This window comes from Heliangelus exortis, chromosome 8, assembly GCF_036169615.1.
Source record: "Heliangelus exortis chromosome 8, bHelExo1.hap1, whole genome shotgun sequence".
Lineage (NCBI taxonomy): Eukaryota > Metazoa > Chordata > Aves > Apodiformes > Trochilidae > Heliangelus > Heliangelus exortis.
In genome coordinates, this window is record NC_092429.1 from 142,349 (window position 1) to 160,790 (window position 18,442).

Genomic DNA, 18,442 nt, shown 5'->3' on the forward strand with positions numbered 1-18,442 from the left:
AATGAACCAGAAGACTTTAACCCACCACCTTGCTTCTTACAGACCTGACCTACACAGCTTTTCTCATGTCTGACTTAACCTCTGGCACAAGAAGCTCTCCTTTCTGTAGGTGAGATCATCTGCATTGCTCTCCCAGTCATCAGTGCTAAGAGGAAATAAGAATTTCTTCCCAAATATTAAAGTACGTTATCCCTTTTCTACATCAGGTATTTACCCTTGGGATCCATTTCTTGGAACAGGGCAGGCATCTTGAGTAGCTAGACCAGGCTTAAAAGGACAGGTGAACTAGGTATGAGAAAGAACTCTTGCTAACTTTGCAGACCACCAGTGGTACACAGAATGCATAAACCTCTGCCTAGGTAGTATTCTGATGATTCTGATTTTAAAAAGTAGAAGGACAAAAAAATCTTCACACTTGAATAATCCTAACTTCCCCCAATACTTCCCAACTAACAGCAGACAAAATTCAGTAATTATTAGAACAAATATCCTGAACTGAGACCTCTGGGGGGACGGATAAGATGCTACATACACCTGATTTACTTTTCTTACAACTAGACAAGGTGGCTAGCTCTACAAGACGTAATGTTGCACTGACTGTGGAGGAGGCACATACCCTCACTTCCACTAACATGTGTATCATTAATTTATGTTTCAGTACAAGCACGGGAACAACTTCCATGATCTATGCATATTAATTTGCTCATAAGCAAAACAACTGTGTGCTTTGGAGGGTCTAAAGCCAGTTTTTGAAAGGGTACCTTTGTTTACAAGCCTTGAAAAGTACTTTTCCCTCAAATTTCTTATGTGTAAAAATGTGAATGATGTGAATGATGGCCTACAGGTGTACTTCTGTCAAGAATTACATATGGTTGTTTAAAAGTGTTTTCAACACAAAACATTCTGTGTGTTGGGAGTTGGTGATGTTTCCCTAAAAACAGACTAATAGATAACAGATAAATAGCAATGTGACGTTTGAATATCATGATGATTTGGGCTGTCATGGTTGAAAAAAAAAAAAATCTCATCAATCAGAACAATTGCTTTTTAAGAGGCCATTGCCCTTTTCACATAAAAGAGAGCTGGATGACAACAGAAGACAAGTTTATGACCAGCAATTCGTATTAATCAGCATGGAACCTCTTCCTTGACTGAATCATGAAAATGCCTCCACCCGGAACCAAAACTGAAGTGCTGAAATGTCCTTGGCCCAGCTCTGCCCCTGCCCGTCCTGTCCCGCGGCAGCTCAGCACGGCTGCCCGGACAGCTCCGGGGCGACGGGAGCCGCGTCCCGCGGCCGCTGCCGGGGCCGGCTGAGGGGCCGGATGTCTGCGTCCCATCGACGGCACACCCCGGACCCAGGGCAGGGCACGGACGGGGCTAGCCTGCCCCCGACAGTGGCACAGGGGCTCCTGCCGCCCTCGCCGGAGCCGGCCCAGCTGCCGGCAACCAGGACTAGAGGGGGGGAACGGCCGCAGCTCGGCGGCAGGGTGCTCCTCCCGCGGCGGGGAGCGGATGGAGACTCCGCCGCCGACCCCCCCAGGTTCGGCGCGCGCTGCCACCAGCTGCCGAAGTTGCTGCCGTGAGCCGGGTGCCGGCGAAGTTATCGGGAGCAGCTGCTTGTCCCACAACCGGGATACCGCAGCGGGCCATCCCACCGCCCACCCTGCCCCCGGCGCGCCCCCTCTGCCCACCGCCCCCCCGCCACACTCGGGCACCGCCCCCGCGGGCTCGGCGCAGGCGTCGGCCGCGGAGCCGACGGGACGGGAGGGTCAGCGGGCGGTGCGGGAGGTGTTCCGAGCGGAGCGGGAGGCTGCCCGGCCGCTGCCGCCTCTCATGCCTTCACGGCAACAAAGAGTGCGCTGAGCGGCGGGCCGAGGCGCCGGGCCCCGGCTGTGCCGGCGCGGAGGGCACTGGGAGACGATGGCGAGGAAGGGAGAAGCCTCCGCGCCGCTCTACGGTGAGCGCTCGGGCGCGGGGACGAGGAGGGGCGGGCGGCGAAGCCTCTCTTCGGCCTGTTTACACCGCGGATCTGGCCGGCGTGCGGCGGCGGCGGGAGTTTGTTTCCCTCGGCAGGTGCCGGGGACGGGGTGGGCGCAGGGCCTGCGGCCGGGGGCAGCCCCTGGGGGCGCCGGGACACCTCTCGGCCAGTGCTACGGCTCTCCCGGCCCAGAGGAGGCGGGACGGTGGGTTCGTGGAGGGGGGACGGTGAGCGCAGAGATGGGGGCGGGCAGGGCGAGAACCGCCTCCGCCCCCTGCTCTGCGGGAGCAGGTGCTTTGTCCGCTCTCGGGGAGCAGGGGGCTACGGCGCGGGCCCGGTGGTCCAGTGTGGGCTGGCAGGCCGGCGGCAGGTGCGGGACGGGAGGGCCGGGCTTTGGGCCAGGCCGCGCCGGCCGGGGGGCACGGGGCTGGGTTGCGGGGCGGCGGCTGCGCATCGCGGGTTGGCCAGGGCCGGGGCTCGCCGTGCGGGGTGCTGAGGTGCGGTGTGTGGGCGCAGGGAGCTGGCGGTTCAGCGACGCAGCCCGGGTGCCCGGGCTCGGCCAGCTCCGCTCCATGGCTGCATCCCGCCAGCCAGCGCGTTGGGAAGGTCACCGGGGGCAGAACTTCATCGCGGTGCTCGAACTACGCTTTAATTGCTCCTTAAAAGCTCACGTATGTGCGCCGAAGGACGCGGGGCTTGTAAAGCTTCTTATCCCGTTTGAAGGTGTCGCTGCAAACCCGATTTCCCCTTCCAGTGTGCGCGAGATTTCCATGGCAAAACAAATCTGCAGAATGAGCAAAGCCCCTGGAAACAAGGCTTCTTTTCTGCGAGTCCAAAGGCTGCCTGCAATTGGCTGAGTAACACAAATGGGCAAAAATGGCTTGGCGAGGCAGCCTTTGCCTTGGTGTCACAGGCATGCTGTTTGACATGTTTACAGCTCGGAAAACTCTATTTTATAATTCATCTCTGTGGTCTGAACCTTGATCTGGCTAAAGAAAAATTCACAGCTTAGCTTCCTTCTGAAACGAAAAGAAGTCTTTAGGATGGGAAAACAACCCCGAAACAAATTAAGTGTTTGAAAGGTGAAATCTGAATAGATGAATCTGTAGTTACTTAGTTTTTGAGAGAACCTGTTTGAGCTCCTTTGGAATTAAAATGGCTTTGCAGCTTACAGCAGAGGGAGTAGGCCTAGGATATTCAGCACTGACAGTACACAGGTACGGAAGGAGTCTTCTGAATACAAGAGCAGGAAATACAGTATTCAGTTCAATAAGTGGTATATATGGTTCCCCACTCTGATAAGAAAGTCATGACAGGAGCTACTGAGTGTTGTACTGTCTTAACACAATCATGTTTTAACTTCATTTTTCAAAGGATGTTACCAGGTAAGAGAGGCTGATCAAGTTATTTGACTTGAGGAAGGGGGGCGGGGCATATGTAGTCAACTTGTAGTTCTAAAGCATTATTTTGACCAGAATTTTTGCTACTTTTATGTTTCATTTCACCAGTACACTTACTTTCTTTTCTCTCATTTGCATACGTGGATATTGTTGGTGCTACTGTGTACTGTGTGGAGTGATTGCTCCAGTCTTTTGTTGGGAAGCGAGGTTTGAATTCGTATTTGTTTTTCCTTGTTTGATACTATATCATATTAAAGACTTACAAAAGCGAAGTGCAGCATTTCAAAATTCAGCACATACAATATGGTTTTCCTTTTAAATTAGGTTGCTGTAATATTTATGCTCTTGACTTTGTTGTCTCTGCCAGTAATGGGTTATTTTTTAGCCCACAGCTATATTATTCAGAGGTGTAGGTATCCTAAACTTCTCTCCTTGGAATCCCAAGGATTCCTCAGAGTTTCAGCATTTTAAAATGACAAAAGCAAACTCTTCCCAGAAATTTTGGTCTTTTAACTTGTGGTGTCGATCTGATTCTTTAGAAGAGATGAGTCAAGCCCATGGTCAACAGCTGTCCTTAGGCTCTGTGAACAGTTTTGTAACTACTTTAGATTTCTCTTTGAGGCAACAAGTGTCCTATCAGGTGACTGATCATTGTTAGACTGACTGATGGAAGCCCAAGGGGCTGGACAGAGTGTTTGACTGCTGGTGTGACTAGGGCTCTGCAGAAGGTCTTGAGAAGCCTATAGGCATTCTGAGTCCTATTCTTCAGCTTTCTTGTTTCTAGCTGCATTGTCTTTCTGCATGCACATGTGAGAAATTCATCTTAGACAACAAGCTTCTTCATGGTTCCTTAAGTTTATTCTTCACTGGGACAGCTGTAAGGTGCCCTCAGGAACTGCATCAAGTTTTTCCTTAAAACAGGCTAAATAGGTAGGTTACGTCAAGAAAAATGACATTGATGTTATTGATGACTCAAGATACTTCCAAATGAGAAAAACCGAAGTTCTTTCCCAGTAAGAAGGTTTCCACCAATGCTAAGGAGGCAAATTACTCATCATTTAATTTTCTTATTATAGCTGATTTTTGAGGTTATGGGATGTTTATTTTTAAACCAAAGTTGTATTATCTGTCATGTAATGGCAGTACTAAGTAAGGGCTGTCATGTGACTGCTGAAATCAATGGTGAAATTCTTTTTGACTTTGTTGCAAAATCAGGCTCTGAGAGGTGATTGTACCACAAGCAGTTTCCTATCGTACTGAATTTTAGTTCAGTTGTTATCTCACAAATCACTGAAGTCCAAATGGATGATGATGTTGTCTTAGAGGTGGTTGTACCACAAGCAATTTCCTATCATAGTGAATTTTAGTTCTGTTGTTATCTCACAAATCACTGAAGTGATGATGTCTTTCTAGAAAGCTGTATTCACTATTTTAAGAAATATTAACTATTATTGGGAACAAATATATGAAGTGCAAAATTTCGGTACTTTCAACTAAGATTTATCTAGCTCATTTTTTTATATCTGCATATTTAGATCTCTCTAGGAAAAACTATTTTCCTGTGATTCCTTTAGCCACTAGTGGATGCCACCAAAACTTGAGTCTTAAGTTGGCATTCCTAGTTAATTCTGTGATGTGATCACATCAGGTTTTTTTATTAAAAATAATTAATTTTTTTAAATTTTCCCAAGTAGGGAAGTTATTCTTGTTTCCCTCGGAAGAGCTTTTGATGAACTATGAAACTTTCTATCAAGATACATTCTTTCTTGTAGCTTAGCCTGCATTTCCCTTTCTGAATTTCATCCCTTTACACATACGTACCCTGTGCAAAGGACATCTGCAGTCTGAGCAAATTGGGCTGTTTCCCCACAGCAGTGCATTCCACAGTGTGGAAACTAAGGGTTGTGACACTGCTGTAGATAAAGCCTCCTTAGGTCCTGCTCTTAATGAATTACATGGCATGATACACAAGGATTTAATACCTTCAGAGGCTCGTTTTGCTCCAGTACCTTCATATTAAATACTAAACATTTACATTCATAATCACATGATTTAACACCTTATTCACATTTGAATATACTAAGAAGTGTTAGAAGTAGGTGTAACTGATTCAGATAGTTTAAACCTTTCTTCCTAACAGTGATTTGCGTTTATAAATCTGGGCGTGCTCTTCAAATTTTTGCTAGAGGGCTTCAACAGATTATTTGTGAGAAGCAAACAATAGCTCAGTTATATTTACAAACATCTCCTTTAATACAACAGTAAGTGCTTACTTTATTAATATAAGTAGCCGAGTTGAATTCTATTTATCTTCTCAAACTATGAAAAGTACTGCATGCCAGAAACCATCGGGTCAGTAAGTGAACAGGCAATAAAAGCAGTAGAGTTTAGTCATTGCAAATAGCTCAGCTAGTGGTCTAGTACTTTGTTGTATTTCTTGAGCCAAATTAATTACTATAGTTTCCAGTCCAATTAAGATTCTGGAGTATGTGAAAACATCAAGGCTCTGATTTATCCTTTAGAACTTGAGTATTTTACTTTCATCTTACTGACTTAAGCTGAACCATTCTTTGGAGGAAGGTACTGCTCAGCCATGAACTGGGATGATGCAATCAGAACATTTTTAAGGAGATTAATTTAACTGTTGCACAATCACACTGTTCAAATGATTATTGTTGACTGATACGATTGTCACTGAACATTACCCAGAAAGAAATAGTTTAATAAACTCAGCTTCTTTATAAATAAATAAACCTAGTTACATCTCTTAACAAGCTGGATATTAAGACATAGTTGAGGGGAAATTCTCTCCACTACTATACAGTTTAACAAGAAAGATGTAATGAAATTAACTCTAGCCTTTGCACAGTCTTCTGCTTGGTGGATTGGAGCGGTTTCTATATAATACAAAGCCCAAGAAACTAGATGTGTACTGGAGTTGTCATGCATAGGAAGATAAAACTCAAACCCACTGCTTTTAGTGGAACTCCCAGTGTTACCTACATGGGATTTTTAAAGCCCTTGGTGTTCTTACTCCCTATGGGGGAGTGGGTTATGTGCTCTGAAAAAGCAACCATTGCACTGAAACGTAACTGTTGCAGAGTTGGAATTAGAGGTTTACCATAACTTGGTAGTTCTGTCAGAGTTAGTGGATCATTCTCTTCAGGAATCCATTGATTTTTTCTCTACATCAAGGCACCAAAAGCACAAATAGGTGGTTGTTGCCCAGACCAGCCGTGTGGGGCTTCTACCCAAGTCCTCTGACCAAGGGTTCCACTTCAGCTCAGGATGGTGCCTCTGGTTCTTGACTGATCCTAGGGGTGTCTGTCCTTAGTCCTGTTTCTCAAGTGCTATGTGGAATCCCTGGCTGGACCCAGGCCTCCTGTTACCCTGTTTTGCCTGATGGTCACTGGACTATCAGTGGGACCTGTTGCTGTCACTGCTCTATGTGCCTGCCAAGAGGTATGAGGCTGCTGCACAGTTGTTTCGGGTGGCCTGGGGTCCAGACTTGCCTTCCTTTACGGAGCAGTCCTGCTTTTGCTGGAGTCTGTCTCCACATCATTTTGTCCTCTTAGTATGACTGTCAAATACTAAAAGCTCATCCTTTTTGGATTAATCATCATTTTGTGCTTTTGCCACAAAGCAATTGCTTTCACAGCTCAACTTGATAAAAAGAAATTAAAGAAACCTCTTTATATCAAGTGCAGAGACAGTAATGGTTGTGTGAAAGTGAGACTTGGCACTTTTTTCATACCTGTTTGACAAGTTTATGCTCTGGTGTACTGGCAGTTAAATATCCTCAGCTATTGCAAGCCCTTCTAAGCTTCTCTGACTTTGAAAACCAGGTACAGTCTCAAATGTAAAATAAAACCAAAGTAAAATCTAGCCCTGCCTATTTTTCTCCAATGCATACATGTAGTCGACTTGTTTACATATTTTTAGAAGCCTACTGGAAATCTCAAAGACAAGAGAGCAACCTCACTCAGTCAGGAAGCAGAGGAATAGACAGTACTGTGAACTGGTCTGGTTAACAGCTGCATAAATAACTTACACGTTTGTTTTTCAGTGGGTAGTCCTGTAATTTTCCCTAGCATCTGGGTGCTGTGCCAAGGAGACAGTGTCTTTTTAGTGACTATTAGCCTGATCTAGCAGCATAAGTTTAGAACTATTAAACATGAACATAAGAGTTTTCTTCTGAGGTTAGGGACAAGATGTGTTTGATGAAATATGTCTGTTTAATAGGAGGAAGATAAACACATCCCCACAGTTGAGAGCAATCTTGTTTTGTTACAGTGGAAGCTAAGCAAAACATCGTGGCTGTGCATTGTACAATATATACAAAAACCTGGACATGTTGGTTCTTCCACGTAGTCTTTTTCACTTGAACTGGCACAGGTTCCTTTGGGATTTTGAAGGAGGTGGTTATGCCACTTCTGTTGGGGAAGCAGTGGAGAAGTACTCAAACTCTTGGCATAAGACAAACAGAATACCTTTCAAAGTTCCTCCCAACTTTATATTTGATGATCCAGGAATGTACCTGGATAACAATAACAACAACTTTATACCCGTCATTCTGAATAGTAAAGCTGCAATCCAAATGAGACATCAAGGTGGGCTTTTTTTCATACCACATTAATCTGCTGTGTCAGTTCACAGCAGCTGGGCTGCTAGAAGCACCTGTAAGTAAAAGAAGCCAGGAGGAAATCTGTGTAGCTTGTGGGATAATCCTATACAGCCTACTGCTGATGTAGAAATTCAGTGCTGTCCACATGCCCATACAAATCATGGTGAGTTCTTATGGGAAGGGATGTGATGCTTTTGACTGTTTCTTCTAAGGAAAGGCCTTGCAGCAATATTTGCACATTTCCAGCCTGGATCCACATAAATGGAAACATGCTTTCTCTCCTGGATTGTGATGAAGAATGCTGCAGCAAGTGACAGTACTCTTGAGTGTACTCTGTTGGGCAGTCAGTTGAGTGTACTGTTGGGCAGTAGAAGCTCTTCCCGCTCTAAAACATGAAACTGTGGCTTTGATTGACCTCTTATAGCTGCCAGGACAAGGAAGTCCTAAAGAGGACCAGTGACTATGGTTCTCAAAAGATGTTTGGAGAGATACTTCAGCCGGAAGTCCCATGTTTCTACCTGATTCTTAAATCAGGAAATAATTGGCTTAGTGTGTGCTTCTGAAGTGATAAGGGATCCAATTTCTCCTTAGGAGCAGGTGTCACCAGAAAGAGGAGCTTGTGGGTGAGGATTCTGCCTAATTCTTCCTTCTCACAGCATAGTAATGTATAATATATAGAAGAAAGAACAGAATCCTGCTGGGCCAATTGCACGCAGAGCATCTAGACTTAAACAAGCTGATATGCCATGAAATCTGGTATCTGAATTAGTGTCCTTCCTAATCAGTGTACTTTGAAATAAATGAATATGCTGAGTAATTGCTCTGGTACTTATAATTTAAGATTATTGGTACTGGTTGTTCCAGTAAAACTAATTGTTTTTTTCATCGCTTATATTTTTCTACAAGAGTCAGTATTTCTCGGACGTGATCAGGTTACTAAAAAACAGCTGACTAACAGTGTAGCAAAATACAGTATTTATTTTTAGACTTTTTCCCCTAGAAGAATGATAAATAGTTCCTATGCTGTTGCTTTGCTCTGTATGACAAAAGGCAATGAGTTGTATCTGTAAATACCCCTTTTTGTTGGTTCCAGTACAATGCAATATCTGTGCTAGCATCTAGACAACTGCTACAAACAGGAAAATGATAATAAGTGCTATGTGCCTGTGACCAGTACTCTTGAGCTCTTGTAATATTCAAAGGTTTGAATGGGATTTGTGAGATAATAGCTTGGATACATATATATGTGTATATAAGTACATACATATGTATATTTCCTTGTTAGCATTTTTCTGGCAGCTGTCCAGGTCCTTACTATACCCAGAGAAAACATCAATAACCTAATAGCCATAAATTCATAATTTAATTTTGAAAGTGAGTGACATAATCTATGCATTCTATTTCTCTTTATGTAGTTCATGACGAGTAGACCCTTGCTAATTTATGCAGGTAGGCTTTTCATAAATGACTGAGTGTTACGGCAAGAGGAATGTAACACTAGCCCAGCATCTTGCCATGAGCTTGGGGCTGGCCACCATTTTGGGAGCCCAGTCCTTCAGTCTGAGGGAGAATGCCCATCTCAGCAGCTGTCTTGAAGCTTATTTTGCATTTTTAGAGAAGATAATAAAAAGAGCTTGGCTTCCTTCTGATCCCTTTGTAATGAAAGGTTTTGCTTTCAAGTAAGGGAATAAACAAATCTGTGGATAGTGAATGAATTGTTTGGGATACTGAAAAACAAAACAGGAAGAGAAATCAATGAAAGTTTCTTAACTAAACAAAACCAACCACAAAACAAGTGAAAAAGTAAGCAAGCCTGCTAGAATTCTGAGCCATAAACTATCAATGAATTTGTGCAGTACACCTGGAAATACAAGCTCTGCAAGCAGAAAGAAATTAACTCCCCAGCTGCCAAGAGTTCTTTTCCCTGTTTCATAGGGCTGCAGCCACTGCCGGAAAAAGATAGAAGAGAAAACTTAACGAATATTTTCTTTATGCTCTGTCTCACTTAGAGGTGTAAGGAAAATATAACAAAAAAGGACAGTATAGTAAAGGAATGTCTCGGTGAAGTGTTCCTTTTCTCCCCACAGAATGACTTTCGTTCATCGATGCTGCCAGCTGCTCATAGCGTAGCTGTGCTCACAAGTCACAGTGGGAACTTAATCTCTGCAAGTGTCGAAGTTGAGTTAATACCTTCTCTCCCGAGTTAGAGCATCCCAGCACAGGCTATAATGTCAGTCTGAAAACACCAGTGGACTCGTTGAGCAGTCTAGGGTGATGCTGGAGTCGGCCAGGAGAAGGGCTTAGGACGGGCTGGAGCTAGTTCCTGGACTCCCCTGCCATTATTGTCTGTCAGGGCTTGTAAGCACCTGCTTGAGGAGTATCAGAGATACAGTTCTGCAGGAGTGACCCAGGAGATCTCTGGTAACAGTAGTATTTTCCTGCTTCTTGTACATGAAGCTGGACCTGCCAAGTCTCTGGGAGGTTAACAGCATGCACCTGATTCAAAGGAAAGCAGCTCTTGTATGGCCACACCTCATCTGTGTAAAGATCCATCATCTTTGGACGTTTTGGGAATGAATTCCTGTAATTTTCTTTTGGCAAAACCTCAGTAATGATAAACATTGTTCAGCAAGTTGTGGAAGGTGATTTTGTTTGCTTGTTTTGTGCCTTTTGTAGAACTAGGTAGAAAGTACATCACAGCAGACCTTGTGTACAGCTGAAAGTTATTTTTAAGTCTTTTCCAAATCTTCTGGCAAGCTAAAATGCTGCATAGGTAATAAAATAAACATTTTGGCCATGAGAAAGTCTTCCAATGAAGGCATGGAATATGATGGTTGTAGTCACAGGCTTAATCACATTAGAAAAAGACCAGGAAACGCTTAATGGGTAAGGAAAGCCTCTTTTTCCATCAGTTGTCTTCTAATGACTTATGTGTTACTCAAGACAGAAAACTGGTAGAATATGTGAAAAAGAGCTCACACTTCAGGACTCTTTTTTTCCAGTCACTTTGCTTGAACAAGTAGTGCACTCAAAGCAATTATAAATGTCATTGTATGGATACAACTCTGACACAGTATCAGAGTATTCCAGAAATACTATATATTAATACCTATTGTTCTGAACTGTGTTTGGCTTGGTGTTCTTGTTCATGGTGATGCACTGTGCAAAACAACTGGAACACTGCTAATGCTGGGAATATGAGTAGGATGGAATGTGGACTGTGGGGCAGATTTTTGCTTGAATTCTTAAGTGAGTGGGAAGTATTTCAAGAGGCCTGGTGGCCTTTTTTTTTTCTTTTTTTCTTTCTTTTTCTTTTTTTTCTTTCGGTCTGAATGATGGCTTTTATGTGTATTGTGAAAAGACAAAATTGCTTCAGCCTTCCAGAACAAGTTAGCTAACAGCTAAAGTAAGGCTTGGCAGGGTAGGTATCAAAATGATAGTGAGGGAGAGGGGGACCATGTCTTTACATAAAATAATTGGCAAACACATAGCTAAAAATGTGTTGCAACACTATGGACATCACTGCCAAGATGCCTTCATTTTATTATTTTCAGATTTCTGAGTGCAGTAATTCACAATTCTAACAGTTTTTAACTTTTTAATTAGTCTATAGTGAAGCAGGAAGAGCGACTGTGATAATTATTGGATTTCACCCTTATGTTGGAATGGAAGAGTAACTTGTAACAGCCTTCTGGCATGTGATCTTAGAAAGTCAGTCTGCTGTGTGCTAGTACTCCTAACCTGTGTATTAATCTTCTCAATTTTAATTGGAGCTTTGATTAGGTTTAATGATTGAGATCTTGCATAGAAGGTGCTTTAAGAGGAATAACATTTGTTATCCATTTTGTCTGTTAACAATAGGAAAATAGATGGCTGTGGTTCAGGTATTTTTTTTTCTTAAAGCAAGGTCATTATTGCATTGTGGTAGACTTGTCTTTAGTGAAGGGTATAGGGATAAATCTGACATTCTTTTCGACACCTGATGGGTCTTGTAAACTCTCCTATGCTTATGTTACAGTTTTTTCATCCACGTATCCTACTGCATCATCTCATTCCTGTCTTCCTTGATTACCTGCTTAGGTGTTTCCATTTCCACTGGCTTTTAAGTTCGCCCATCCTTGAGTGGTTTTTTGTTGGTGATAAAACCTCACCGGAGCATGAAAAAGACCCAAGTAGAAAAGTTACTGGAGTGAGCAGAGACCTGGGTTCAAGTCTCTGAAGTCTCTGTAGTAGACTTACTTTTCTCTCTCTTGTTCTAGTTTGAGTTGGGTTTTTTTTTTTTTTATTTCATTTTTGGCAGAGAACTGTTCAATATAAAGACAGTACTGGAAATGAAGCTTCCTCTAGCAAGCAAGTGTACCTGTCTACCAGTCCTGTTTTCTCCTTGGCTTTACTGACTGTGATCTCACAACTTTTACATTCCTGTCCATGTAGTGGTCTGCTTGTAATGGGATACCTCAAGTCTACCTAGTTTCTTTTTGTAGGCTCCAGTTCAGTTTATAGACTTGTCCCCTCACTTTAGGCCAGCCTATACTAGACTATTACAGTGGACAACACCTTTCATAGAATAAAGGGCCAGTCAGAAATTTCCTTATTCTTATCTTGGGCATCCTTTTCTCTAGCACGAGTTCTACTGCTTAAAGCATGAGATAAACTTAAGACTTAAGCTATTTTCAGTGCAAATGTTTGTAGCTTTTCTTGGAACTCCTGCTTTGTGTGATGATCGCAACACAAATTTTAAGTTGCTCTTTAAGAACTCCATCTGTCTTTTTTTTTTTCTTTCTTTTTTTAAATAAAAGAAGTTTTAGAAAGAATTTAGAAATAGTAGAGAGAGAGAGAGTTTATGAAGCCTAATTCCAGACTAGTTCAAGTCCCTTTCAATTTATGGGAAAGGCTGACACAAACCCTTTTGGATTGAACTGATAAATAAATCTGTCCTTTTTACTAAACAAGCTATAAAAGATTTGCAAATGTTATTGTAGAATGCTTAGTAAATGCACATGTAAACAGTGTTCACATTCATGTGTTCGTAAGTATCTGCAGTCATTGGAAGACTGGTATCTATACCTTTAAAGTCCAGATGCTCTAGTGATGTATGCTAGCATTCACTGTTAGAAGTTTAGAGCTGTGCTGGTTCCAGTGAGCTGATGAGCTGATGTGTCTGAGAGGTCAAAGCTTGAAACCATAACCACATAGTTGGCACTCAGGCTGTGGCTGTGCCTCAGTGGAAGAGGGTGTCTTTGTGGCAGCTGTTCCCATTGCTCATGTTACATGGATAACCATAAGTTTTTGTTCCTGAAGTTCACTACTTTCCTTTCAAAAAGTGCTGGCTTTAAAACTACAGGAATTAGGTAAGTATCTGAGTATTAAAATGTATTTGTTTATATTATTTAGTCTTTGCAGCTGTAGTGATCCTGACCGAAGACCACTGCACATCAAGGAGTTAGTGATGTATGTAACAGTTACCTGAGAAGGTGCTGTACTTAGCTGTGGGGCCTGCGAGGTGCCGCTCACGTCCTTGGGCTGCGGGATACCCTGCTCACAGACACACATGGGAACAAAGAGTAGGTAAAATACAGTCATTGCAAAATTGCTAGGGAGAAGTATTTTTTAGCTTCTCCAGAGATTTGGAGTAATGGTGAGTGCAGATTATAAGTTCATGTATTTCACATTTATATGTAGTTTAGTACAGATACAGTGCTGTGTCTTTCTCCTTACTTTACTTTTTTAAAGAGATTAATAGAATGCTAAGGAAAAAGTAGGGTGTAAGTATGCACTGTGAGATCTCCCCTTCACACACTGGCAATTCAAGTTTGTCATACCTTCTGTTTGTATCAACCAGAGGCTCATTGAAATGAATACTGTGGTGTGGTGGCTCAATGTAGAAGGCAAATTCAGACTGCAGACCATGAAACTTGTGTTGGTGTGCAGTTCCCTCAAGGTCTCAAGGGGTTAGATTAATGTACTAGGGTAATGCATTCTCTAAGCTCAATTCTAATTTCAGCATTTTATCTAAAGGCCATGAAAAGAGTGCTGGGACCTGCCCTGCACCGAGTGCCTTCTGTCAGTGTGCCACTGGGAATGATGCCACAGAATTCTCCATGGCACCAGTGGCAAGAGTTCCCACCTCACAAACCTGTGCTCTGTTACTGCTGTAAACTTCAGCATAGCAATGGGTTTTAGCATGGCTGAATGTTAGGCTTACATGGTGAAAGCTTTGCTGCACTTGGCAAGCATCAAAGGCAGATTTTATTTCAGTACATCTTTTTGGGAGCTGTATGCTAGCAACTGACTTCATGTGTGGCAGAGAAAAGCGTAAGCAGCCTGGATGTTAACAAATATCACTTTAAATACAGATTTTATTGGGACATATAAAACCAACAATATTTTATAGGTTATTATTATATCTCTTGACTTTTCAGCTCAGTTATCCCTAATAGAAAAAAGCATTGCAGTAGATTCAGCAACAAGAAGTGATGCTAAAGTCTCAATTTTCAGGGTTCACTTTCCTTCTAAATCCTAGGATTTCAGTTTTCACAGGATATTACAGCTTTGTCCCAAAAGTGCAGGAACTATAGTTTTCAGTTATAATCTATGCAATTATAAATATTTACCAAATACAAGATCCTAATTTATAGGAATATGTTGGACATTGAACTAGACTATCTTTTAGGCACCTTGGCTTAATATTAGTCATTTTAAGCTGAGAAAATAGTACCAGAAGTTCCACCCAGCAAGTTCTTACATCCCTTATGATTTTATTGCTTACTGCTCTTGAAATGTTAAGGGAAATGTACATTGCATAAAGCTGAGCCTAGGACTGTAAAGTGCTTGTTCCTCTGACTTCCTGTAAGGAGCTGAGTCCCTGTTTCACTTTTCAGGTCAGCAGAGAATAATCTGATCTGATCTTTCAGCAGAGTAAAACAAATCCTATTTTTATGGCTTCCATATTCTCTTACAGTTTTGAAGCTCTCTTTAAAAACTTTCTCAGTGTTGCTGAGATTATACCATTGTGTCCATGAATTTACATCCAGGATTATATTCTTCAGCTGTTTTGGTTATAAATTGATACAAAAACAGCAAGAGAAAATGTGTTCATAATTGCATCACAAACTGGGAAATTTGCAAACTAGGTATAATAAACTGATTCTTATACATTGTACATCATGTATTTTGCTATTGAAATGGAGGGAGGAATCTGAGCCAGCTCTGTGCACTTTAGAAAACTAACTTGAAACCTGTTTCTGCAGAACAGGTTGTTTCATAGAAACTTTTCTCATAATGCACAGTGCTCTGTATAGCATAGAGAACTGGGAGTGAATGTCTGCAGAATGTCATTGCAAGTTAGTCTATGCAGGTTAAAGAGTTGCTATATATAATTTTTTTTTTTTCAGATATCTAGCTAATGTGAAGTTTTTCAGACATAATTCCTTTGCATTCAAATAATTCCAAGTCTTCAGACCACCATTCAATCATTTGAAGGGTGAAATTAATTTTTTTATTGAAGTACCTAAAAATGAGATGCATGGAGACATTACTTCAGTGTCAGTGTAAAAATATCTCAATTGTGTATGTTGGAAATGCCAAAAAATTCCTTTTAGGAACAAGAGCTTTTCATAATGTTGGATTACATTATTATTAACAGTCTTATTACTTAAGAATAGTACCTGGCTCAACTGGTGCAGACCAACTTGTCATAAAATGTTGTGCCTTTTGGGAACCATAGAGACAGAAAATATCAGTTGTCACAGTCCACTTCTTTTGTCTAAGAATACATGTGGCTTTCTTTAAATTCAAGCAATTGATTCCAGAGAATTTTTTATGAAGACAAAATAGAGAATATAGTGGAAGTCTGTTTTTTATTATTAAGCAGAAAAAGCTTGGAATGAAGGGTCACTTCTGACCATTTCTAATAAACTATAAGAGATTTTTTTCTCAAATAAATTCATAAATTAAATCTGCCTGTGTTATGGTTTTGTGAATATATTCACTGTTCCAGATATACAGAGCCATTGTTAACACCAGTAAGACTGCAGAGCACATTCTACAGTAGTAGAAGGCAGCAGTCTCAGAAATGAAGGCAAAATAAATGAAAATATGGCTGCCTATTAAAATACTGGATTTGATTAACATAATCTTACAAACTCCACTTGTAACTGCGTATCTAATGGTTCAAAAACAACCATGGAGAGCTGGTGCTTTGTTCATTATATCAGACTGTGCTGTACATAGACTGCTTTCAGAAAGCCAGGCATTCACAATAATGCATCTTATGTATAGTGTTATATAGACACAAGCAGTAGTAGTCATGAGTCACAACATCTTCATCTGAATAGTTTTCTTTATATAATTCTTCTGTTTGTTTTTTGGGTTTTTTGTTTGTTTTTTAATACCTCTACAAGGTGTGAATGTATCAACACAAAGAACAGCCAGTGAATTAGCAAGTGTCTAATGAGAAGGCATTTTAATCTTATTTGTGAGTCACTCATTTTCTGGACAAATACATTGTTTGCCTAACATTGTAATCAGTCTAAAGCATAACAATTTATTTTTGCATTCAAATAATCACACCAGATCATAGCAATGATGTGCAAAAATTGCTCATGTAGTTGGACTGTCACATGAAACTGTGTGTCCACAGCTGCAGAACTGCCCTTTGGAAAGGGAAATAGAACATTTTCTAGCTTTTGGAAATGCTTTAGCCTACCAACATACTGCTCATACGTTGAATTGTCAAGACTAACGTAATTTGCCAGCTACTGTACTGCATACACCATCTATTGGTATTTCACATGTTTGGGCAAACCTTTCAAATCGGTGTGAGGCTATTCTTTTAAGAGAAAATGTTTGACTAATGTTAAACGCACTTGAATTTCGTGCTCTGATGTTCTTGCAGAATAATTAATTAATGCATATGTACGTAGCCACGCTACTACCCGGGTGCTGTTGACCCTGGGCCGGGACCGCAGGGCGGCGGCCTTGTGGGCAGGGCCTGTCCCGTGGTGCCCAGCTCAGAGGGCAGGGAACAGCCTGGGGACCGGGAGCCGACCGGGACCAGGAGCCAGCCCAGGCCGTAGCCGGTGTGCGGGGCTGAGTCCGGTCGGTGTCAGGGCGGGAAGGCGGCGGGAAGGCCGTGGTGAGGGCCGGGCCTGGGCAAGCTGCCTCGGGGTAGGGCGGTGGTGACCAGCGCAGGTGAGGCCTACACCTCACAGAAAATTAGCCATTACCAAAGGTCAGAGTCCACTGGGGTGCTAAATAGTTAGTGGAATAAATTTTGTTAGTCCTAAAAATGTATTTTGAGGAGTATTAATAGCCTACTTTCCCCTTAACAATAAATGACAACTTGTTCTAGAGATGAAGGTTACCTTGCTTATTTTATGCCTTCCCTTCGATTTCAGTATCAGGCCCACGTAGTTTCTAGTAGTAGTGGTGGCTTCTGTCGTTGTCTGGTAAACCGGAAGGTTATTTTCCTGCAGGAATATAGTTCTTCCCACAGCGGGGCCCTGGCTGTAGGACTGACCTTGGCGGCTGCCGGGGGTGCTCAGCCCGCCCCTTGCCAGAGTGGGAGTGGAGGAGTAGCACAGGTACACTGCACCAGAGCAGGGTGCTACACACCAGGAACCTGCTTGCCAAGACATGAAGAGCTAAAAAAAGAGAGATAAAATGGAGGTAATTGTCTTAAAAATTTGGATGCCTAAAATGCTGTTTTCAATATGCAAGCTGCATTTTTAAATGTTTCAAAGAAGGAAAAAAAAAAAAGATGAACCCTTACTTTGCCATTCTGTCTACTTAGGACTGAAAAGGTAGTTCTGACTGAAAAATTAAGTATTTGTTACATATGGAATTGTGGTATGCCGTAAGACACATGCCAGCTATGTATATTTTATGTTGGACAGCTTAACAACACGTTACATTGGGATTTTAAATGTAATTTTCACAGGGAATGGTAGCTCACTAGATAAATTCAGCTAAGAAAATCCAGGCTATAATTGTCCATTCTTAGTTTAAATCAGCAGATGTTAGGAAAGGCCTGGTATACAGGGGAGAGGTGTTCAAAACTAGGCATTGCTGTTAGGGCTCTGATTACTGCAGTTTAAAGATGCCTTTTGTGAATTAAAAACACTGTTTTATTCAGAAAGTTGTGGGTCTGACTGTCTCCTTGCTTGTGAGGTTATTGAATGCATTTGTGTGCATAAAATAGCGACTCATAGAAGATGTGCACGAAGTCCAGGATAATCCAGCTTTTCTTTCCTTCACTTGACATTTTTATATCTGAAAAATGTGTATAATTGTACTTCCTTTCCCAGTAGAAACAGCGCAGTGGTTTAATTATTAATGTTAAGTGTTGATAGATAATAATGGTAGGTTTGTGAAAGTGTTATTTTAATGTTATTTTAATGGTTTATTGAAAATGTCTCAGACGGTATGCATGCAGCA

At 41.9% G+C, this 18,442-nt stretch overlaps 1 protein-coding gene across 2 annotated transcripts in view; it reads left to right on the forward strand.

The window, feature by feature from the left end:
* Positions 1 to 1,738: 1,738 nt before the first annotated feature.
* The window catches only part of SLC44A5 (solute carrier family 44 member 5), a 73,386-nt gene continuing 56,682 nt past the window's right edge, over positions 1,739 to 18,442 (forward strand). For both annotated transcript variants that reach the window (XM_071749820.1, XM_071749819.1), the window contains exon 1: positions 1,739 to 1,960. In XM_071749820.1, the coding sequence (XP_071605921.1) occupies positions 1,924 to 1,960 (37 nt within the window). In that variant the 5' untranslated portion in view covers positions 1,739 to 1,923. The remainder of the gene's footprint in view (positions 1,961 to 18,442) is intronic.